The 24,418-nt window shown below is 37.1% G+C and overlaps 1 protein-coding gene across 6 annotated transcripts; it reads left to right on the plus strand.

The window, feature by feature from the left end:
* The first annotated feature begins 40 nt into the window (after positions 1-40).
* Positions 41-23,777, plus strand: GKAP1 (G kinase anchoring protein 1). 6 transcript variants are annotated; one of them, XM_054054939.1, is made up of 13 exons: positions 41-114; positions 2,067-2,321; positions 4,483-4,626; positions 5,483-5,560; positions 7,717-7,843; positions 8,900-8,922; positions 10,986-11,138; positions 11,523-11,624; positions 13,588-13,651; positions 14,842-14,912; positions 15,793-15,870; positions 21,954-22,086; positions 22,562-23,764. In XM_054054939.1, the coding sequence occupies exons 2-12, from the start codon at positions 2,118-2,120 to the stop codon at positions 22,041-22,043; spliced, it is 1,134 nt and encodes a 377-aa protein (XP_053910914.1). In that variant the 5' UTR covers positions 41-114; positions 2,067-2,117; the 3' UTR covers positions 22,044-22,086; positions 22,562-23,764. The 6 variants fall into 6 exon arrangements, with proteins under 6 accessions (XP_053910914.1, XP_053910918.1, XP_053910919.1 ...); XM_054054943.1 differs by lacking the exons at positions 21,954-22,086; positions 22,562-23,764 and adding exons at positions 17,738-17,781; positions 18,240-21,659; XM_054054940.1 differs by lacking the exon at positions 41-114 and adding an exon at positions 359-743 and having other exon boundaries at positions 22,562-23,773.
* The last annotated feature ends 641 nt before the right edge of the window (positions 23,778-24,418 follow it).

Consider the following 24,418-nt stretch of genomic DNA (forward strand, 5'->3'; position numbering starts at 1 on the left):
TTCGCGAACCGCCCCCGCAGCTCTTTTGACCCCGCCGGGCTCCCGTAGTGGCTCAGCGGGGCGCAGGGGGGCGCGCGGCGCCCGAGCCCGTTAGAAGCGCTCGCCGCGACAGGAGTGAGTGACAGGGGCCGACACGGGGGCGTCGCTCCCGGCACGGGCTTTTCACACCTGTTCCCAGTGTCGGGCAGCGCGGGCAGGGCTGGCGGGCGCTGGAACGCGCCTGGGAGAGGCGTGTGGATGGTGACGGGTTGAACCACAGCGAAAGCGCTCCTCGCCGTGAGGGGCCAGAACGGCCCTGGCGCGCGGGAGTGGCTGTTCGGGGGTTTGAGGTCACTGACTCGCGTTGGTGTGGGAGGGGGCTGGTGTTTTATGGGGTATCCGTCACACAATAAACCGAGCATGCGGCTTCAAAGTCTGCTCGTTAAAAGTTCCCAACTTTAAGGCTTAGCCAAATTTATTACTTATTTTTTTGAGGTGCGGGGATGGAATGCGAGGGAGGTTACGCTGTCAGTTGGCGTCTTGGGCTCAAACTACCGTCGGACTCGACATGTAGTAGCAGCACAACGTCTGTCAGATTAACAAAGCTGGAAAATCCAAACATACCCGTTTTTTAAAGAGATTAACAAGTACTAACTGCTTATGGTGTTTTAGATGTGACTGGTGTGTGGGGTTTAGATCCATGGTTGCACTCTCATGAGAATGGCTCAACATCAGCATAAGGTGGATTCACAATTTGATGTCAGGTTTGTTTTATTCTTGGAGTACAGCTAGGCGCCCTTAATCAGCTTCATTTTCCTTTTTTTTTTAAAGAGTAGATAATTTGTTTGAGAAGAATGCTGTTCATTGTAATCTTTGTCTTCAGTAAACTCAAATAAGAACAGTACTAGCTTCCTTGCTTATTCTCTTTCACCTCTGAGAAATAAAATGTTAATACTCTTTCATAATCATTCTTTTAGGTAATGGTTGCCATGGTGACCATTAACTATAGCATTGGTAATATAGCATTTTTTCCTGTTGATATGTCTAAGCATCTTTAGAACACCTGTACAGGCTTGTCCTTGAGAAGGTCTGGAATTCAACAATAAAAACAATCTCTTGAAGTTTCTGTAGGTTTTTATGTGCTCCTCTAGTAGTAGTTAACAAACATCTACACGTTTGTAGATCATTGAAGAAGACGTTCAACTTCTTATATTTAAAACTGCCGAACTGTGAGGGTATGTTTCAAATAGTGCCTTCAGAAAGTATGCACCATTTCACTACACCTCTCTGTCATGGTACGTCAACATAGCTAGATGTCTGTTTTCTGTGAGAACACTGCTGACTAACATAATTTTCAGTCTTCCAATTCACTAAAGTGTGCATGGAAATATGTCAAAAATTTACTTTTACATGATATAAATAATTTTCATTTTGAAATGGTGTCACTGGGATGTACATGTTGGTTATAGGTACAAACAGAGTGTTTCCCAGTTCAGCCCGCCCCCAACAACATCCTATGTGTTGTGCTGTAAGAATAAGATGAACCTAATGTTTGAGAACAGTACCAGACAGTGCTGGGCTTGGCTTCCTGTGGAGATCCTTGTTGGATCTCCACGGGCTCAGGAACAAAATGATACTTCTTGTGAAATAAGAATTAAGGCTACCTACCCAAACTGGAGCCTGAGTGTGTGTAACACCTACTTGTTTTTTTCTTCAAATCCTGTGTTTGTCAAGCTCCAGGGATGACATCTGAAACAGTTTTGGAGCACTGCACTGTTACTGATTTTGGCTTTTCCCTCTCCAGATCACGAAGGCAAACTTCTTTTAGAGCCTTCTACTTGTTTTTTCCATTAAACGTTATCTCTCAGGGATCAATGAATTAGCCTAAAATAACTGTTGTTTTTTAGATTATTCTTTCCTTTTGTAAGATTAATAATTAAGATAACAGAATGTAGTAAAAATACAATGAAATAATACTGAGTTTGGGCAGAGGGGTGTTTAGTACTGGTCCTGCAGCTAACCCATCTGAATTATTGATTGTTCGGTGAAACACTGTTTTCATTCTTATTTCTCTGTCATTTTCCTAGGAAACTTAATAATTAAAAAGAAGCCAGCTCAGTAGAATTTTAGATGTGGCAATGGCATCTACTGTAAGCGGTTCAGTTGCCACTACTGCTTCTCGTTTTGCTTTATTACAAGTTGAAAGCGATTCAGAGTCTGGAAAAGGAGGAAGAAGCCAAGGTGCCAGTAAGTGTCGGGCTTCAGGGGTGAGACCAACTATGAGTGAGAAAAAAAAGAAAAGGAGAAAAAAGAAAGAACAGCAGCAGAGTGAGGCCAATGAGGTAAAGGGATTATATTTTTCAGTAGTGGGTAAATTTCTTATCTAATGAATAATTTTGGCTGTCCCTGACAAGTCATTGTTTTGGTTTTGGTTTTTTTTGTGAAACAAATTATATTTGGTCACAAGGCTGCATTTTTTGCTTTGCTTTGTTAAACATTATTTTTATAAGGTAAGATATAAGATACCCCCCACTATGCAAGTTGAATTTTTAAATGTGAAGTAATTTCTAGGTTTTATACCACTTGAATAATTAATTTCTGATGAAGAGAATGGCCTTTCTAGAAAGTGATTGCTAGGAAACAACTTGTTTTCGGAGGTTTGTAGTAGTCCGTTGTAGTTACCTGCTTGGACAGCTGGTGTGTTGAAATTTAAAGATGCTTTCAAAGTTATGTTTGGGTTTTTTTCTTTCTAGGCGTTAGTTAGACATACTTATTCTGAAAAGCTTTTAAAATCTGTTTTCCTAAATTGTACTTATCGTGTTTATCCATCACTCCGGCCCCATAATCTATTAAATCCAGCCCCACCCCCGCCTTTTTTTTTTTTTTCCTGTGAACTAGTGGGTGGAGTGAAGAACAGTGGTGATTTTCTGCAGTTGGGATTCTTACACCACAGATAACATGGAACTTAAGAAATGAGACTAGAAGAATTGTTCCAGGATTCTGGGAGCTGGAATTCTAGATTGCTGTATCTGACAACTGATCTGAGATAAACTTTATGTGGGAAACTGTACACCTCTTATCCAATTCTGTATGTGAAACAAACAAAACCCCCAAGCCCATCTTTTTTTCTTTTAGCATCTGTTATACTTAAAACGTTTGAAATTTTAGTACATGCAGTAATGCTAAGTGAAGCGATTTTCTTTTCAGCTTTGATACTGTTCTTTTTCTATTGAAGATTAAGTTTTCAATAAACATACCCTAATGTTTGCTTATGCCTGTCTTAGCACCATTAGAACTTTTTAACACCATCAAAATTATCGTGTGTATGCATATGCATTGCATATGTCTACAGAAATTCATTTGCATGGAAGTGATACTTATTGCTGCAATGGCAGAGAGGCAAGTAAAGGCTGACTCATTCTTCACCACAGCGTGTACTACAGCTACACTCCACTGAAATTATTAATCGGAATGGTCTGCACCAGTGTTTTTGCCACCACCGTAACCTGAAGAAGGAAGCAGGGATTGTAGTGCTGGTGCAGGCAGCAAGAAAGACAGTAGCAAAGCAAAAAACAGTATGGCAAGGGACTGTTTTAAGGGGAAGGAAAACAATTCTCAAGCATCTGCGTGATTGCCTAGTTTTTAAGTGAATTCAAGGCTGCTGTTTTAAGGAGTCGGGGCACTCCACAAACACATTAAGGACGACACTGTTACAGTACTTTGCTTCTCTTTGTTTCACCTTTCATCTGATAATAGCTTCTTTCTCCCTTCCAGGAGCCTTTTTATTAAGGAAATTGCTGTCTCTAAATTGACAGTAGACTGTATTGGTGCGTTTATTTTCACTTCGAGTAAGGACCAAGGTGTTTGTTAATTTTCAAGCTTGAGTAGGGAACGTCTTTGAACTGCCAAATCTGCAGGTTACTTGTTCACTATCAAATCTTATAATTATGTACGGTATTCTTAAGATGGCACTGTTGTATCCGTACGATGCAGCAATTAAAAATAATTCTCATTGCAGGTTGTTAAAATGTGACCAGTTTTAGATTGTTGACAAACTGTGAGGAATGTCTGTGTTGCCCTTTTTCAACCTGAATGTCTAGTTCCTCTGTTTGATAATGCCAAATCTGTGTATACTGCCTTTCCTTGTGCATTATATTTAATTTGAGTGGGATGTGAGCACACTGCAATACCTAATCCAGCCTGAAATCATTCAGACACAGTTGCCTCTTCAGATTTCTCTAAAATATTTTCAGCTGGCAAACATATCTTTACTTTTTCATTGTTCTGTGTTATTTAGCTGTGGTATTATTGATTCACAGTTTCCCATAATTTAACAGTGTGATATGTGCCATAAAGTATTAAACAAAAATGTATTGAAGACTACACATGAAAGCACATGTATGTCTGCTTGCACATGTGTCTAAATGCCTTTGTTAGTCCATTAAGACTGTTTCCATATACTTGTCAACATTTTGATTAATATTAAAAATAACTGCTTTTCAGCTCAGAAACCTTGCTTTTAAAAAGATTCCTCAGAAATCCTCACATAGAAGCTGTCTATCTCAGCACGAACAAAACCTACACACTGCAATACAGAAGGACTCTCAGGAAGAAAACTGGCAGAAGTGGAGACAAAGAGATGAGCAGGTACAGCTTAATGTGTTTAGTTAGCTGTCTTTGGCTTTCCTGAAATGTGTTACTCCATGAAGTTAAATCTCATGGACAAAAAAAAAAAAAAATGGCTGGAGAAGAAGCAGCAAAATACTGCTAATAGAAGGAAAAATTTCAGTTGAATATCAAGTCACATCCTCTATCAAATGTAGAACAGCCAGTTTACAGCCAGCACATGTTGCTTTCTGCGCCCTTCATAGCTAGACTGTGAATACTGGAGTATGGTAATAATTGGGACAGAAGTACTGGCATGGAAGGATAATGGAATGCTGTGGTGGGAGCAAAGCTGGGGATGTTTTGGTGGTACAATCTATGGACATATAGTACGGATCCACGGTAAACTAGGCTTGCTAAGTTCTGTTAGGCCTGAAATAACTAGTTCCTTTCTAGCTAACAATGAACACTTGAACTCTGAGTACTGACTATCCTTTTAGCACACTAGAGTAGTCCTGTCAGTGTAAAAATCTGTTTTATAATGTGAGATCATCTTTTTTTTTTGTCATGATACTGTTAGTAGGGTTCCTTAATACTTCAGTAATACCATAGAGAAAGCAAAGACTGACAAAGATAAAGTTTTCACTCTGTTTCTTCTTGCCAATATTGCCACAAACAGAAATTGTACAGCTTAAATGTACTCCTTATGACACAGAAAGGTGTATTTCTGAATGGCTGTTAATAATGCCATGTCACATCAGTGAAACTTAGCTTTTTGGCAGTTGTAGTGGTATGTGTATTGAAAATTAAATTTTAGCGTGGTCATAGTGGGTTATTCTGCCTTTAACATTTTTTTAATAATCTAATCACATGAAATACGCTAATGTTGTTTCTTCAGCTGACATCTGAAATGTTTGAAGCTGATCTTGAAAAAGCATTACTGCTCAGCACACTGGAATATGAAGAGCACAAAAAGGTATTTGTAGGATTGATCCTAATATAAAACCTGTGCAAGTTGGAGGCTTGAATTTTAAAAATAAATAAAAAGCCTCCTAAAAAGTACAATTTTCTTCATGTATTTTGTTTACTTACACTATTCAGATGCTTAAGAGTTCAGAGAAATACTGGATTTGAAAGAAATATAATACTATTGTGTGATGTGGGATTTTTTTTAACTGGCCTGTACAGGTGCAAAATTAGTTTTACTTTTTTCATTTTCTGACATACGAGTGCGCTAAAATGTTTTAAGTGTGCAACAGAAATCATGACCTTCTCCAGAAAAAATCCAGCTGACTTGAAGTATAAGAGAATCAAATCAATGACTTCTCCTTAGGCCTTGAAGTGTTAGTTACTGTTAAATCATGCACATTTTTGCTAAAATCTTTTGTCTGTTTTGAGTGTAAATACTTAGTTCTAATAATCTGTATATGAGATCCAACACAAAAAAAAAATTAAGCCTGCAACTCTTTAATTTAACACATCAAGAAAAACAACTATGATAACCATCACAATAGTTCCCTTCTGAGTTGACATACAACTGCATACGTTGCTGCTAGCATTCAAAGCTATTCCACTGCACATTTTCTGAAAGGCTGTTGAGGGTCTGTGTAATTTTTGCTTTTACATCTTTTACCAAAACAAGATTAGTTCCTTTGAGTAGTGACTTGATTTTTGGGAAGCGACAGTTATTAGCTAAAAACTGCTTCACAGACAAAGCATTGTTCACTTGGGCCTTGTCTTGGTGTTAATTCTCCGTTCACTCTCGTATACTGACGTTTTCCAACCAAGGGTAAGAAAATGTCTATATTTGAACACATGTCCACTAGAACTGAGTGAATGTGAGTGAGACAATCAAGTTGGGCCTTGTCTTAATGTGACAGGTTAGGATATGTTCTATAACCATCTCCGTCTCTCCCCTCCTACTTTTGGTTCCCGATCTATAGGGTTATAGTCTTGGTGTTTTTTGTGTCAAACCTTGTGCATTTTCTTAGCTGGTTGGGATACTGTTCTCTGGGTGCATTTTATGGAACACCAGAGAATTTTTCAGAAAAGTATGCTTAAATTATTTTTTTATTTCTAGCAAGAAGTTTCTTTTTTGCAATAAATCAGGAGCCAATTAAATAGAAATATGTGACTTTGAATATAATTATGAATCATAAAGAAATAAAAACTGCACATGCACTTTTGTGCAAATATGTCTATACAGTTTAAGTTTTTTTGAGGGGGAGAGTGTGATGGTTCTTGGAAACAAAGGATAAATTTTTAACTTACCTATTAGAAGTTCTTTTTTAAAGTGCAAACAATCTTCAGGCATAGTAGTGTTGTTTGTAGACTTTTTGAGAATTACCTCTTAATAATTTAAAATATATACTATATATTAAAAATATACACTATAAATTCAAAATGTACAGTATTTATACATGAGTATGCCTAACAAATCCTGTTTGGTTGGAAAGAAAAGTATTCAGTTTTTATCTTTGCTTTCTATATAACAGTTCTTTTCTTAAGATTACTTGGCATTTAAGATTATTTTTAATCTTTATTTAATTAGTGTTTAAGATTCTTTTTAACAACTGAGTCATTGAAAAATTTGCTAAAACTGTTAATGTAGATGTGTGCAGTGGTGGGACTCTGGTTCAAATGGCTATCATGTACCAGACTGTCTGATTTCAATAGGAGTTAAGTCAATTGGTAGAGCATTGCTGCACTTTTAATAGCTCTCTGACTTCTACTGACTGAGTCAGCATATTTTGGGAATAAAAAGAAGGTACATTAGACCTCAGTTTCTATAAAAAGTACTAACCTGTACTGTGTAGCATTCTGCCTTCCTGTGTTTGACTACTTCTATTCTCAGTGTACGAGTTTCTGGATAAAATTTGATGTAGGTGATTGAGGAAGTCTTAGGCTGATAGTTCATTCACTATTTAGAGAAGAGCAAGGTATTACTTTAGAGAACAGAATTAGTGCCTAATTGATGATGTACCTTGCAGACTTTAACCAAATCTGAAGCCTGCAAATTACTGCTAAAATCTCCTTTAGTGCATTATCACTATTTTCTATCCTTTATAAAACTTCAAGAAAAAATATTTGAGTATTGAAGAAAATTATACCAGTGGGACTTTATTCTTCTAGGTACATGAAAATGTTGAAAATACTTCACCTCAGTCAAAGGCTGTGAATAAGAAAGAGAAAAAAAAACAAGGAAAAGACAAACCTCTTCCTGTGACTCTGAAAAGCTTTCAGCCAGACAATAATATAGGTATGCCTTATCATTACATATGAGCTGTTCTACTTTGAATATTTTTAGTGTGTGTGCTAACAACAAAATGCACTCCTTTCTGTGTGCATAAATAGTGTTTAAACAAACACAAATGAGTTGCAGTTAGCGTGTCTTACCAAGTGTAATAGCTGAATGTTCATCATATAATAATATGCTAGTTAGATCAGCAGGGAAATGGGACATTAAGGGAAACTTAATTTAATGTCATATCCCTGGGGTGGATGTTGGACTTAACACTCCTAATGTCATTTTTTAAAAGACTCTAAGTGGCTTTTTTTATTATACTAAGTTTGCACTCCTCAGGCAACTGAGTGAGTTTCTCTGTTTCCTGAGTAACAGCAAGTCATTGTTTGTCTGTCTTCATGATACTGGCTTTTATCAAGATAAATAAATATTGAAATATCTGATATATAAATTAATTATTTGCATTATTCTTATTTCTAAAAGTCTTTCATCTGTGTCTGTATAGCAGAGGTTCTCAATTTTAGTGAAGAAATCAAGGTACATGCTAAACAGGGAAGAAAGTAATTTGTTTTCTAATGTCTTTCTTCTAAGGGTGTTTTTATCTATATCTTCAATATTTAATAAACACTTCTTTTCTATAATCTGAAGAAAGGAAAAACATTGAAAGCAAAGCACGCTGGAAGGCATGGAAGGCATTCAGGTATACAGTGAGATATGTGCTAGAAAAGCCTAAACTGACTCACAAAGAAACAAACCTACAAATTCCTTAATTGTCTGTACCACAGACATGGCCTTCCACTTTAACTGAAGCAAACATATATGGGATGCTGCTTTTGAAATACCTGGGAGCAGATGCAAATACAGAGATTAATATAATACATAGTTTATAATACCCACTTCTAATGCTTGTGACTTTGTATTATATTGTGACTTTGAGAGGAGAGTTAATATTGAAAAACTGCAATAGATGCCTTTCTTCTGCCATTTTTCAAAGTGTCTTTTTTCAGTAGCCAGCTGCACAAGACAAGATTTGAGTAACGAATTGATGTCATTTTTTTCTGTTCTTTTCAGATCACATTGCTAAAAAACATGAGGTAAGTCTCCTTCACATTAACTTAATAAAAAAAATAATTACTTCTTGTGTTGAGAAGGTATCTTTTATTGCATTTAGAAGGTATCTTTTTTATATGTTTGGAAGGTACCTTGTTTTTATGTTTAGAAGAAATCTCTTTTTTATGTTTAGAAAGAGTCTTGGCACTTTCTTTAGTGACAATCAGATACACATTCTGCAGCTGACTGATTTCCATTTGGAAAATTTTTACAGATGCATATTTAATAGAGATCATAGAATCATTGAATGGTTTGAGTTGAAAGGGACCTTAAAGATTGTCTTAATTCCAACCCCCTGGAGATGGATAGGGACACCTCCCACTAGATCAGGCTGCTCAAGGCCCCATCCAACCTGGGCTTGAACCCCTCCAGGGATGCGGCATCCACAGCTTCCCTGGGCAACCTGTTCCAGTCCTTCACCACCTCATTGTGAAGAAATTCCTCCTAATGTCTAATCTAAATCTGCTCCTCTCCAGTTTATAGCCATCCCCCCTAGTCCTATTACTACAAGCCTTTGTAAAAAGTCCCTCCCCAGCTTTCTTGTAGCCCCTTCAGGTATTGGAAGGTCGCTATAAGGTCTGCTCGGAGCCTTCCCTTATCCAGGCTGAACAACCCCAACTCTTTCAGCCTGTTCTTGTATGGAAGTGCTCCAGCCCTCTGACCCATTCCAACAGTTCCATATCCTTCTTATGTTGATGATTCCAGAACTGGTCATAATACTGCAGTTGAGGTCTTCCAAGAGAGGAAGAGAGAGGCAGAATCACTTCTCTTGGCCTGCTCGCCACGTTTCTTTTGATGCAGCCCAGGATGTGGTTGGTCTTCTGGGCTGTGAGTGGACATTGCTGGCTCATATTGAGCTTCTCATCAATCAGAACCTCCAAGTCCTTCTCTACATGGCAGCTCTCAATCACATCATCCCCCAGCCTGTATTGAAACCCTGGATTGCCCCAACCTGGATGTAAGACCTTGAATTTGGCCTTGTTGAACCTCATGAGGTTCACACAGGCCCACTTCTTCTGCTTGTCAGGTCCCTTTGGATGGCATCCTGTCCCTCAGGCCTGACAGCTGCACCACTTATCTTGGTGTCATAAATAGCACTGGTCCCAGTACAGACCCCTGAGGGACACCATTTGGCAAGAGTCTCCTTCTGGACATTGAGTCATTGACTCCTACCCTGTGCGTGCAACCATCCAGACACTTCCTTATCCACCAAACAGTCCACCCATCAAATTCATATTTCTCCAGTTTAGAGAGAAGGATGTTGAGGACTGTGTCAAAGGCTTTACAGAAGTCCAGATAGATCACACCCTCTGCTTTTTCCGTGTGCATTGATTTGGTCACCCCATCACAGAAAACCACTAGATTGGTCAGACAGGACTTGCACTGGGTGAAACCACGCTGGCTGCTACTAATAACCTCCCCATCCTTCATGTTCTTTAGCATAGCTTCTAGGAGGATCTGTTCCATGATCTTCCCAGGCACAGAGGTGAGGCTGACAGGTTGGTAGTTCCCAGGGTCATCTTTTCTACAGATGTATGTCTGCAGTTCCTGTATTTTGAGAACTTAGTATTTGCTTTCTTAGAACTAGCTCTTGCTTCTTTAGTTTTCAGATAGTCTTTGATGTGACTTGCAGATACACAGGCAGGTTAAAAAATACAAATTGTAGTACTAAAAAGAAAGCAAATTGAGATGGTGCTACTATGTTGTGGTGTAGTCTACAAATATTAAAGCTGTTAGAGGAAAAAATAATAAGCAGTGAAATAAACATAAAGTAATGTAGTCATAGTGCAAAAATACTAAATTCCAGCATCCTGCTTTTGTAATCTCACCATCAGCTAAATGTTGACTGTTGATTAATTTCTAGGCTCTTCCATTGGTACCATATTGTCTAGGTGGAAGTCACAGTATTCTCAGGATGTACACCATAAAGCAATACCTAAATTTAATGCTTTTCTGTGACTTAAGCTATTTTATAAACATGTTAATTTCTCACTCAATATTAACTTACATGTGAAGGAAAATGTGTTACAGTACTTATTTTTGACAGGAACAGAATTCTTTCCAGTCTTCATTGCGTGATGGAGGATTTTTCAACAGGCTGGAAGATGATATTCACAGAATACTTGAAAGAGAGAAAAGGAGAGTCCATTTTATTGGTTGCAGCGAAGCAGATAACTGCACACCTGATGAACACAACCAGGCATGTAGAACAGCAGTCATTCTGAAGTGAAGAAGTTTGCCTAAGGAAGTTTATTAAATTGTCAGAAGGGGGTACCTGAGTAGAAGAAAGCACAAATACATGATAATCCTAAAGAAATAAAACCCCCAAAACACTGTATATTTTTATCTGTCTGAAGAGGTATTTAAATTACTTCATTTTTTTTAAGATAAAACACTTGTGATTGAAATTTTTGCTTCACAGCAGATGCCAATATATATTATTAAGTTTCTTATCCTTTTGGTATCTATGCACATATACCTCTTTAGTTTTGATCATAAATTTTGTTCTCTAAGAAAAAAAATGTTGCCAAGAATTGAATTCATGTGACCACATTATTAAGAAGTAGTGTTTTCTTCCTTATAGGAGTGGGCTTTGAGAGATGGAAAAATGGAACAACTGAAACTTGAGCTTGAAAAGAAAGATGCAGAAATTGAGCAACTAAAGAATACAGTAACTCAGTGGGAGGTATGTAAGCTGACAGTACCTTCAAATAGCAGACAAAATTTAGCATTACTGTACATCTGAAACAATGTCTTTATTAAATTGTAGCCAATCTGTAGAGATGCTTTTGACTGGCCAATGTAAATTGTGTATTTACACAGCAAATTATTCCTTCAGCACCACATGAAGTGGTTTTTCTTGGTGAGTAAGTTAAGTGTCTAAAAATAATAAAAAGAATCAAGACAAAGGATCCAGAGATAAACTTCATAGCTGGCTTATCGGTCACGACTTGTTTTCTTCCATTGCCATTTTCAGGGACAACAAAATAAATATGTAGTCTAAGACTAGGCAAGATCCTGAGCAATCTGATCTGCCTTGGAAGTTGTCTCTTCTTTGAGCAGGTAGTTGGACTTTCTTGGGTCTTTTCCAAACAAATTTTTTGAATTTTACTCAGCTTTTCTTGCATTTAAGAACTACTGGGGGTTTTGGTAGATTGAGTCCAATATTTGAAATGGTTAAAGAGATCAATCAATATTTTGACAGGTTTAAGAGATTTTCCTTTGAAGCTGCAGTGGAATAAGAATGGAGTCCTGAACTTTTTAGTGACTTTTCCTATTACCTAGAGCTAAACTTGGAAATCAGATTCAGCATATGCTAAAACACACTAGGGGAAAAAATATTTGCACTTTAATTACATATTATTTCTGTATATGAGTAGCTAGGGAAAATGTGTGTGTCTCTGTTGTCAGTTCATGCTAGCAATATCTAGAGAGTATGTAGAGCAAAAAGGGCAAAATTTCAGTGAGGAATTTGCACTGTCACAAAATACAGTAAGGCAGCATAAGATTATTTTATTGCTATTTTTATTCATTGCTTAAGGTAGGTTGACAGATTGGGAGTTTTCAGATGCTTTGAAGTAGTACTTCTACTTGTAGTAATAAAGACATGAACTTTGTTAACAGTTATTTTCATTGTGTACTAGAGTAGCTTCCCCAGGAGAAATTTTGATTATAAAACCATTCATTTACCACTATAAGCACTTGATCACATTTGACAGAATAAACACAATGCGTAAGTATAGTGGTGAGGTAATACAGCTGCTTAATTTTATGAACTTGTCCAGAGACCTTAATACGTTTTAGATGGCCATGAAAGGTCTGGCTTAAATATAAGTTATTTATCCTCAAGGACTCGTGTGATTCTTGAAGTTGAAGACAGTAGGTTCTTTATTACAAAAACAGCATGTCTGAAACTAAACTTTTACAGAAGCTTTCAAGAGCAAACTGTATGAAGAGATTTGTCAGGAAAAATAAGTTTACATCTAAGATGCATGGCTAGAACTGACATTAGTGGCCTAGAAAGAGGAAAAGACTGACTTTTGAAGAAAGTGTGGAGATAGCAGATTGGAAAAACCAGCAAAAATAGGTTCTTGAGTAGTAAAATGTAAAGAATTGAAAAGGAAAGAAACTAATGTAATAACAATAACTGCTGAATAAAATAATCTATAGAACAGTGGGTCCTTTTCCTACTTGCCAAAATAATATGGCAAACTGTTTAGGTTATCCTTGGTATCTAGAAAGAGCATTATAATTGTTATAATTTTTCAGGGGAGAAACCACAAGGCCTTTGATGCAACAGACCTGTATACTTCAGGCAGACCTGCATGGTGGTTCCTGCACAATCAATGCACGGGCATAACTTAATTATTTTAATTTGCTCTAAGTCTTGTGCTTGCCTTTTTCTTGACTCTTGGTTATTAATGCACTTCTCCTGTTGTGCATTCCTTATTTTGGCTGTGGTTTAATTAAAACACATGATCTTTAAAGTATTTTCCAACCTAAATGATTCTGTGACTCCATGATTCTATTATTAGATTTTCTGCAGAGGACATCCGCTTAAACTCTTAAGTCTTGATTCTTAGTCATGCTTACTTTACAGAATACTTCTTTTTTTAGTAGGATGTAATAATGAAATGTTTTTAATACAGGCAAAGTATAAAGAGGTAAAAGCAAGAAATGCAAAGCTTCTGAAGGTGATGCAAGAAGTTGAAAGTAAGTAAGAGTTTTATCAGGAAACTTAAAAGTTCTTTTTCAAACATGGAAAAAACTTTCAAAGCAGCTTTTTGAAAATAACTTGGATTGGTGACAGTTACAAAGAACTAAGAAGCTATTAATTTGTAGTCACTTCCGTGAGCTACAGAATTTGGTGAACTACCCAGTACTGCATTTCTGTTCAATAACAAAATAAGGAGCTGCTTGTTGAAATCATTCTTTGAAATATAAACTGTTCAGTTACATTTTAAGTACAATGATTCTTCAAGTTAGACTTCTTTTGCTAGTGGCAGCTTTTTATGCTGGACTGATCTCATCCTAGTATCTGTTCAGATACACTTTAAGAAACTGACTAGCTCTTGCACACTAGCACTTTTTTAGCCACACTAATTTTGTTACAAAATTGCCTCTGCGTCTCATTTTCTTCATTTACTTCTTCAATGTAGATTCTTCTCTGGGCTAAATTCTGTGCTAAAAAAGTGCTCTATTTTTTTTTTAATTTTTTTTTCTAAATAAGTTTACAAAATCTCTTTCTAAGCTGATTCACATGTTCATAATGTTAATTGATCATTTCAGATTTTAACTTGGAAATGCATTACTTCAGGTCTGTGAGTAAAGATGAAATATTTTCATCTTGAGAGGAAAGAGTTGAAGTTCTGAAGGTACAAAACAAGCAGGTTTTTTTTCTACAGACAGTATCCTGTGTTCTGAAGAGAAGAAAGTTCGTGGCAGAAATGAGCTTTGAAAAAACTTCATTTCTTCATATTGAAAATTATGTTACCCACAGATATTTCATAGACACTAGCTAAATAGTTTAAACCTCTCTGTATTTGAATAGAGGTTTCCATAGCTATGACTGAGTTTTTATGAGAAACTGATGATCTCAAAGTCTGGATCCATTGCCAATAGTCAGTTTTCTAATTGACTTTGGTCACAATAGGTATCTCTAAAATCCATGCTGCTTACAGGATTAAGTGCAGGGTAAGTAGTGCAAGGTTGTGGTTTAATCTCTAGAACTTTTCCGGCTGCTACTAATGTGGCAGCTAATGATTGGTTTGATTTAAAACATCTACTATTCTCTTAGTGAAGATGGCATTATTTAAAGGGAACAAAATAGTGAAATAAAGTGGTGTCACGGTGCTGTTGCAGATGAAGAAAGATCCTCATGCTCTGTCTTCCTCTCTCTGTAGTGAAAGACAAAGCGGAAATACTCTTACAGGCTGACGAATCTCAAATTCTCAAAAATGAATTGACGTTACAGGTAAGCAAGGATTTCTAAATGTAAAATAAGATGGGTATTTCAAAGATGCTACTTATTTAAGGCAGCTATAGAGGCGGGGAAGGGAGGAAGCTGAAACAAAAACTTTTTTGAAGCAAAAAAGTTACATTTCATCCTTAGCCCTGAACTGTGTGTGTCAGAAGACGTTTATTACCTACATCTCTCTTATGACTCTCTTAGAACTGTTCCTGAGACAGCAGATCCTTAGCATGTCTGAAATTATTTTTGCCCTGAACAGCACCTTAGGAATGTCATGCTCTGGTAACCCAAGCTGGGAAGCTCAGGTGCTTCAGAAGATGCTTCTTTCCTGGATAGTTGGGTTTGTTTGTTTTTTGGGTTTTTTTTTTTTAATTCTAGTCTCAAATTTGCAAATACAAGTGAGCTACAAATCACGTCAGTTAACAAATCACTGTAGTACAGAGCATGCAAGACTTTTATGCTTAGTTTTTGGTCCACAGGGACTACTAGTTCTAAACTTTTGACTTGTCCAAATGTCTTACGTATAACACAGTACTATTTTTGAGGTTGATGTAATAAGCTTTTCTGTGTTGCATAATACTATATCAGTTAAGTATTTTATGGAAGAAACTAATGTAGAGTTCTAGAGTTGGAAGAGTTTTGAACTTTATAGCTTTTCTATATCATTATACAGGTAAACCAGTAAATGTTGCTTGGGAAATAAAAATAATTAAAGAATACTTTACTTGTACTGTCACTTCATGCACAGTAAATGTGGAGGTCACTGTTGAACTCAGCATGTATTATCTCTTTGTCCAACACTAATGGAGCACAATATTGACTTAATAAACTCACAGACATTAAGTTCATTTTATAATAAAGTTCTTATTCTGTATGTTTTTAGGTAACTAGACTTCATGCTGCATTAGAGCAAGAAAGATCCAAAGTGAAACTACTGCAGGCAGAATTAACAAAATATCAGGTAGTTATTTTCTGTGTTTGTAAGTTTACCTGTTCTTGATGTAGCTGAGACTAACACTAGGTAACATGCTCTGAACTGACCTATTACTTCTAATTTTTCCAGTTAAAAAAAATTAGCTGTTCATATTGCACAAAAAACTAGAGCACCATTTTGGCAAGTTGAAGTCTACCACTTGTTTTGTACTTCAAAAATTCTTGAAGTATGCTGGTCAATAAATATACTTCAAACAACAAGTTGGTTTCCTTGTCTGCCTAACTGCGTGTAACCAGACTAACTGTAGATTTCATGGCTTTTTTTTGGCATATTGTTTCTTTGGTTCTGTATCTTAGTTCTGTCTCTAGCCAAATCTTTGTAAGACTCACAGCAAGTTGTGTTGAAATATGAGTGATAAGATCAGTATCTTGCTGACTGTACATATGCTGTTTTATGCAACTTGGCTGCTATTACAACTCATGTTTGTGCATTTCAGTTAGCTTTTGCATAAATAATATGCCGCTTAATGTTCTGACTTCCTTTAAAAGAGTGAGAGTATTTATGAATAAGGATTTGTACTTGTGCATGACTTGACATGTTTTGGGTTGGTTTTTTTGTTTGTTTTTGTTGGGTTGGTTAGTTTGTTTGTTTTGACTGTGACCTTTTGCATCAGTTACAAGGACAGCCTGTGGTATAGAATCAAAACTTCTAAGATAGCCGTGTATTCTTTGGCAAGCTATCCTATTTCAAATTGCAACACATTGTATGTGAAAACTAGGTCATTAAGCCATTACTACTCTTTCTGAAGCAACAAATCTTTTCAGATTACATCAAATTCTTTGGCTAGAATTATATTATGTTCTGTACATAATCTCTTGTCTTTTTCTGTTGTCTTTTTCTCCTTGTCATTTTACCGCAAGTGAGCAAGTTCCTTCTTAACGTTGTCTTTCAGCAGTTGACAAATACACACACTTGTTCAGTCCTTTACTGAGTGCTCATACCACTACTTGAAACTAAAGTAAATTTCTTGTTCAATTTAGTCATTCACATCACTGTTCTGACTTACAACTTCAGTCTTTGCTTTTCCCCTCCCATCCATGTATTTGCTAATGTTAAGTATTTTTCTCTATAAATAGAAATTTTTGAATAAGATAAAGTTGTGGTTAATTGTAATAAACAGGATTAAAATAAGAACAGTAAGACACTTCCAAAAAATAGTCTTTGTTACGTTCTTAGGAATTAGTGCACAATCAGCTATTCTGTTGCCCTTTTCCCCCTTTCCCGTGTTTTTGCCTGCCTTTTCTTTCTTAATTCACCACTATGGGATTTTTTGTTTGGCTGGCTGGATTTTTACTATTTTTTAAACAAGTTCTTTCTATATGTGTGTTTTGTTTTAGGAAAACTCTTTTCTGCCATGTAGGGATTGTTGTTTCTGCTTTTACTGTTCTTTGCTGTAATCTTGCAGGCTGACCAGGACAACCCTTCTTGTATTACTACTTCTTATGGTGTTGTCTTTGATAACAAGGCAGTCTTTTTTATGGAATACTGCTTTGAAACATAAGGATGCCTTTCAAAAATAAGTAACCAAAATCTGTAGGTTAAACAAAGAAACAAAAAAAAAAAACAAAACAAAAAGGAAAAAAGCAATAAACCAGTGTGCTTTTGCCTCTAGAAGTTAACATCTCAGCTATGTATCCTACAAGTATCTTGACTATTTTAATTGATATAACAATACATGTACAGACAAGCTTCTGTCCCATAGTAGTTGTATAATTTAACAAAAGTATGCAATCTAACCCCTGTTTTCCTTGTTAATTTATTTATACCAAAGAACTGCAGATAAAAAGTGTCATGTGTAGTATATTAACCAAATTGTTTTAATTCTTTGTTACAGAAGGGGAAAAAATGGAAAAGCCAGACAGAACCTAAACAGTGCAGGTGATGTCCTCTGCCACCAGATTCAAAGCAAAAAAAAATCAAAACTTTCTTCAGGGTTTTGCCGAAATTTATATATTTGTTGAACAACTGCTTAACTATGCAGTTTTTGGAGAGAAAATAACAGTTACCATTTGTTTAACAGTCTGAACAATTGATTTGTTGCACTTTCTCCTACAGAAAAATTAGAAAACTACTATTCCAGTAGAGTGGAAACTAACTGTAATGCCATTAGTTTTTAATTGAATAAAATTTACTCTTCCATTTCTATGTTTGAATTCTTGCTTTCATGGAATTTCTCAATTAAGTAGTCTTCATTTAATAACTATTAAGATCCATATGCATTAGTACACAAATGGTCAACGTTTCCCCAAACTGAAAATGAGACAGCGGTTGCTGCATCCAGATCTGTTTAAAAAAAAAAAAAAGTCAACAGTCATTATTTCCTCTCCCTGTATTAGGACATCATGAAATTCAACAAGGCCAAATGCAACGTCCTGCATCTGGATTGATTGAGGCAATCCTCAGTATCAACACAGACTGTGTCATGAAGAGACTGAGAGCAGCCCTGGCTAGAAAGACTTGGGGGTCCTGGTGGATGCAAAGCTGGCCATGAGCCACCAGTGCGCGCTCACAGCCCAAAAGGCCAGTTGTATCCTGGGCTGCATCAAGAGAAGTGTAGCCAGCGCGTTCAGGAAGGTGATTCTGTCCCTCTGCTCCACTCTCTGAGGTGAGACCTCAGCTGGAGTACTGCTCCCAGCTCTGGAGCCCACAGCACAAGGAAGGACATGGAGCTGTTGGGAGTGCTGCGACGGGCGAGGGAAGCAAGCGGACGACTCAATATGAGTGATAAAGCGAGCTTCCACTTTATTCAAAATCAACCCGGATTATATATCTTAACATTCAAAAGATGCTTTGTTATGACCTCTACATGATTAGTTACTAAAATTATTTGTCCTGTTGATTCATTGTTGCTATGCTGTTACTTTCGAGCTCTGTTTATCTTCTTGCAGTTACATTGCAGTTACAGTTGGGCTCAGTGTTCCATCCTGTTTCATTGAGAAAGATCCACTTGTCCCTCAGAAGTTTCTTCTTAGAGGTTCCTCCTTGCATGCTTACTGTTTTTTCAGTCCGTACCCACACTCAGAGTTTAACAAGGTTTCCATTTATACAATACCTGTCTCACAAAGCTTTTCCATTGAATCATGTCCTTGTTCACTTAACCATTCCTCAATCCATTTCTCAACATTCTCATGTCCTTGTTCACTTAACCATTTCCCAGCATAGTGCGTCCAGAGGAGGGCCACAGAAATGATCATTAAGGGCTGGAGCACCTCTCCTAAGAGGCCAGGCTGAGAGAGTTGGGGTTGTTTGATCTGGAGAAGAGAAGGCTCCAGGGAGACCTTATTGCAGCCTTCCAGTATACAAAGGGAGCTTATAAGAAAGACTTTTTAATAGGGCCTGTAGTGACAGCATAAGGGTCAATGGTTTTAAACTGAAAGAGGGCAGATTTAAATTGGACATAAGAAGAAATTTTTTACAATGTAAGTGGTGAGGCAGTGGAACTGATTGCCAAGAGAAGTTGTGGATTCTCCCTTCCTGAAAGTGTTCAAGACCAGGTTGGTGGGGCTTCAAGCAACCTGATCTTGTGAAAGATGACACTGTGTATGGCAGGGAAGTTGGAAATAGGTATTTAAAGGTCTCTTCCAACTCAAAGCATCCTATGATTCTTCAATTCTATTATCTGTTATTCTTCATACCTACACGGAATTCAGCTGTGAAATGTAGAAGCTGACATATGCAACTACCTTGTAAAAAGAGTTTTCTGACCTGCTGGCTTTGAAAAGTGCCATGTGTCATTCTGCAGAACTTAGCTAGTAATAAGTTATTTCTCTTGTGCTGAGAGGCAAAGCTCCGAACATTCTTTTTCTTCCATGTTAACTGTCAGTGAATGCAAATGCAGAATTGTTTGTGCAGCACCGAATGTAGTACTAAATCCCGGGACCTTATTTATTTTGGGTTTGTTGCTGAAGTGGATCATTACAGAAGTATGAGTAGGAGCTGGCTAACTAGAAAATCTCCATCAGTTATCTCAGAAATCAGCAGAGAACACTGAAGCTGGAGGAAAAGAAGTTGGAGAAGAGACTAAGGAGACAGAGCAAAATACCAGTGGATCTGAAACGGAAGTCTTAACTAAGCCTTTTTTTGAACACAATGTATCAATAAGCAATTTCCAAAGGAACTTACCAGTGAAAACAGCACTTCACTGTGATGCAGGGGAGGAAAGCAGGAAAAAACCTCTATCAGTAAAGATACTATGAATCTGTGAAGCTTTTATAGTTAGCAGTGGAATAAGACTTTTCTAAGAAATTGGACACTGTAGCTAATGGTCTGCAATCCTTCAAATTTCATCATAATAATTCTGGAAGTCTTCTTGTAGCTCTATCCTGCTTGTCTATCCTGCTTCTTAGGGGGTTTGGTGCGTGCGTTTGTTGTTTTTTTTCCTTCTATCTTGTTATTAGTGTGATTCAAGCTAAAACTCCTTTATTTGGGGATATGGTGTGTTTCTTCATTTTCTGCTGCATCACAGGAAATATTTACCAGAACAAGACCAAGACTTTTTTTCTCATCAAATAAGTGGTGCCTATAAATTCAAGATGTGACTTCTTTTCCAACATGTTTGTGTTTGCAAGCAATTTTGAATTAGGAAATCTAGAATATACAGCTTTTCACAAAATCTAATCTGTCTGTTTCAAGGTGTCATTAAATCACTAAATTACATTTAGAATGGATAATTCAATGTTCTATTGCTTCAGCTGTCTGGAAGCTAAAACCAAAAATGATTGACTACCTGCTATCCTGTAAATTTGTCTTCCTCTTTAAGTTTTAATTTGACTATCCTACCTATTTGACATAAGGTTGTTTTGTTTTCTTTCAGAATTGTCAGTAAAAGCTTGCATACAAGTCCAAACACTGTGAAACTAACCTGTGTTGTTCCAAGCTGCTATAGAGTTTGACATAAATGAAAATAAATTTGTATAATGCTTGCTGATTAACAACAAAAGGAATTATATTAAAATGAAACAGAAGTTGTATTCCAAAACTGCATGTTCGTGTCCGCATAAAAAGCTCATTCTGGTTTTAAGTGCTAAAGAACTAGAAACACATTTCTAATTTGAGCAATGGTGAGTACAGTCCTCTGTTCAACACCACTCCCTTCTTTGCTCACCACTTGGTGTATTAGGTGGCCCAGTATAAATTACACAGAAATTCTTCCATCAGCTGGTTTGTTCTCCACTATGTCACTCTTAATTATAAATTTTTGTATGACTCCTGAAAAAAAAAAAATTTATTTTCTCATATCTAGTTCCTTTTACATTTGCAATAACTGCTATTTTTATTTATAGCAGTTTCACGAGAGATACTCCCAGTATGTTTTCTTCTGAAAAAATCAGCAATTGTCTTGCTACTATACTTTCCCACAAGGAGTGCACTTTAGACTGTGAGCGTATGTAACTTGGCTGTAACCTGTTTTGTGATTCTGATTTCCTGTACCAGTCTTCAGCAGTATTCTGTATCTGTCCTAGTTGCTTTGAAACATGTAAATTGTGTATGTGGCAACACAATAAACTCCTTTTTTAAGAAAAAAGTTCATTTAAAAAAAAAGTAGAAAATTATCAGAATCCCATAGCCATAGGTGAGAAAGCCTGAATAAACAAAAGAAAGAGAAAAAGGCTCCTATTTACTGAACATTACAAATAGTTTAAACGGCTTAGGTTCTGTACTACCTTTGAAGTAGGCAGTTAAAGCAACACTTTGGATACAAGTTTTCCATTCTGAAATTAGGAATATTAATTAATTTTAGGGGAAAAAAAGCTGAAGTGAGGGGAACTGAGGTGTATTTGACCACAGAAATTAAAAGCTTCACACAACAGAGGTTAACGACACTAAGAGGCTGGGTTTTGGAAAGACCAAAGCACAGGGTACACGCAGAGTGGATCTGGAGAAAGAAATTGCAGGAATGGACATAACTAAATACAACTACAAAACTTTAAGATTTTTGTGAATCAAAACAGCCAAATCAAGTAGTGATAGGGGTCAAGTAGCAGAGTACAACTGGAAAACACCTGTTAACTGATTAGGATAATAAAAGCAAATTTTTTTTTTTTTAATAGACTTCTGAGTGTTTCATTATAGCTAAGAACTGGCAGTCACTAGCCGTTCAGAAGCTCAGGTCTCTGTACTGTCTAATGCTACTTTTATGAAGATTGTACTGTCTTCCAAAGAGTGAAGCAAACCCCACTGAAGGTGAGACTGCAGTACGTAAAGTATTAGAATTACTGATGGGCTGACAAGGACATTGCCCTCAGCTCAGATCTAACAAGGCCCTGTGCTTGTGGTTTGCGATACTAAAGACAGAGTATCCACACCGCAAGACCCATATTCACAGCAGAAAGTAACTGCTGCCTATCCAGTTACGCTTTAGCATGCTGCTTTTTTAATTTAATCCCTTTATCTAATTAATTATCTAATTACTTTATTATAAATATATTATTTCTCTAATCTAATTAATTAGAGTCCTAATATTTGTTCAGGCAAATCAAAATTGGGAAACAATATATAGAGTATCTTTTTAAGGCCATATAAAAGAAGAAGTCTCTCTCTTCCCTTAATGACTGGTATTTGTGTTATGTTTTGGTTTTAATATTCAGAAATGCAAAGAATGTTTTCCACAGTTTATAGCAAAACTTTGGAAACATTGCATGTAAATTTTTTTTTACAGCGAAGGTGGTGAAGCACTGGAACTGATTGCCCAGAGAAGTCATGGAAGCCCCGTTCCTGGAGGTGTTCAAGGCCAGACTGGGTGACGCTTTGAGCAACCTGATCTAGTGGAAGATGAAGAAGAAGTGGAGGTTGGAAATGGGTCATCTTTAAGGTCCCTTCTAAGCCAAACCATCCTCAAATTTCCTGAGACAAGAAAATCACTCATATTTTGGGAAAACTCCAATTTGGTGATACGAGGTTTAATCAGTGACTACGTTACTCTGGTCTGTAGCAATACTACTTTTGAAGTAGTACCGCTTAGTATTTATGACCCTTTAGCTGGTGCCATGTAACCTAAAAGCAAACAGTGTGATTTATTTCCTCTGTATTAGGCTCACAAGCTCCACTGAGTTAACTTTTCTTGGCTTTGACACATACACACAAAACCCAACACCTCACACACCCTGACTGATGCAAGGAGTAGTTACTATTACAAAAAGTGGAATATTTTTATTTAAGCTGAAGTACAGTTAAGTTTCATCTAATTTAATTTTTTGAAAGTTATAGAGAATGTCCCTCTGATAGCATGTTTTCTTTCGAGCAGTGCTTTTCCATACACTGTTCATTCTTTGGAGATGATAATGTCTTGTGTGAAGTGTGATCTATGGTGAACAGATGTGTCGTCTTCTCCAATCACATCTGTTTGGAGTTTTCATCTACCTTAAAGCCAAGGACAACTAGAGAGCTGGAGCCAGCTCTGAATTAACAAGAGTTTTGACTGCTGAAAAGTTTCATAGCATTAAAATTAGACCGTAGAAAATAATGGAATATGGGCAAGATTTCTGGGAGAATTTATACATATGCATCTAAGTGGAAAATCTATTCTGTAACCAGCTTTTGTCTTGTTGCACATGATTGATAGGGATCACTCTCACATGTTGTCAAGACCAGATAAAGGATACTTGCTTTCAAAAAACTCCAAAACGACTCTTAGAGAGATTTTTGGTATGAGTTCCGGACCCTGTTAGTTCTTTGAAGATGATAACGCCTTGTGTGAAGCACGATCTGCACTGAACGGATTACTCTATTCTGTAATCACCTCTGTTTAGAGCCTTTCCCATTGAAGGAAGGAATAAATCATAAAGAAAACTAAGAATAATAAGAATCAAATCTTGACCAGCTTGCAGTAAGAAAGAACGTGATTGTAACAGGAGTTTAGCTTGTTTACTAGTTGAAACAAGGACACTCCCCCAGCAGGAACAAAGGACAGATCTGAGCTCACCAAGAGGACACAATGAGGAAGGAGGTAAGAGCATCAAAGGATTCTGAAGACACAAAGGAACTGTGATGTACATTTGAGAGTGGGTGATATGATGATGGGTTCTATATATGTTTAACCAATTTTCCCAAATATGTAACTAGTGTTTCTCAGAATTGATAAGAACCTGTATGTTTAACCGGTACAGAAGTCCTGTAACGAGCCTCCAGGGACACCCACATTAGGTGAAATGCTTCCCTGTGTGTCTGGCATCCTATTACAGCAATACCTGCTTAATAGTCAAATTGGGATTGATTATTGAGTTTGGGCTTTTTCACGGCATCACCATGCAGGTCAGGGAGAGCTGGAACCAGCTCCAGATGAGCAAATGTTTTGACTGTGGTGAAGTTCATTATAACGTTAGACTTTGCAAAGCGATGGAATACGCATAAGATTTCTGGGAAAATGTGTACACATGTGAGTGAGAAATGCCGCCAGCTCGTCGCACAGGCTGGATGGAGATCACTCCCGCGTGTTGCCCACGCCTGATGAGGGATGCTTGCTTTCTAAAACTCCAAAACGGGTATCAGGGGGGTTTATTTGGGGCCATTCTCGGTA

The sequence above is a fragment of the Cuculus canorus genome, chromosome Z, assembly GCF_017976375.1.
Source record: "Cuculus canorus isolate bCucCan1 chromosome Z, bCucCan1.pri, whole genome shotgun sequence".
In the NCBI taxonomy this organism is placed as follows: Eukaryota; Metazoa; Chordata; class Aves; order Cuculiformes; family Cuculidae; genus Cuculus; species Cuculus canorus.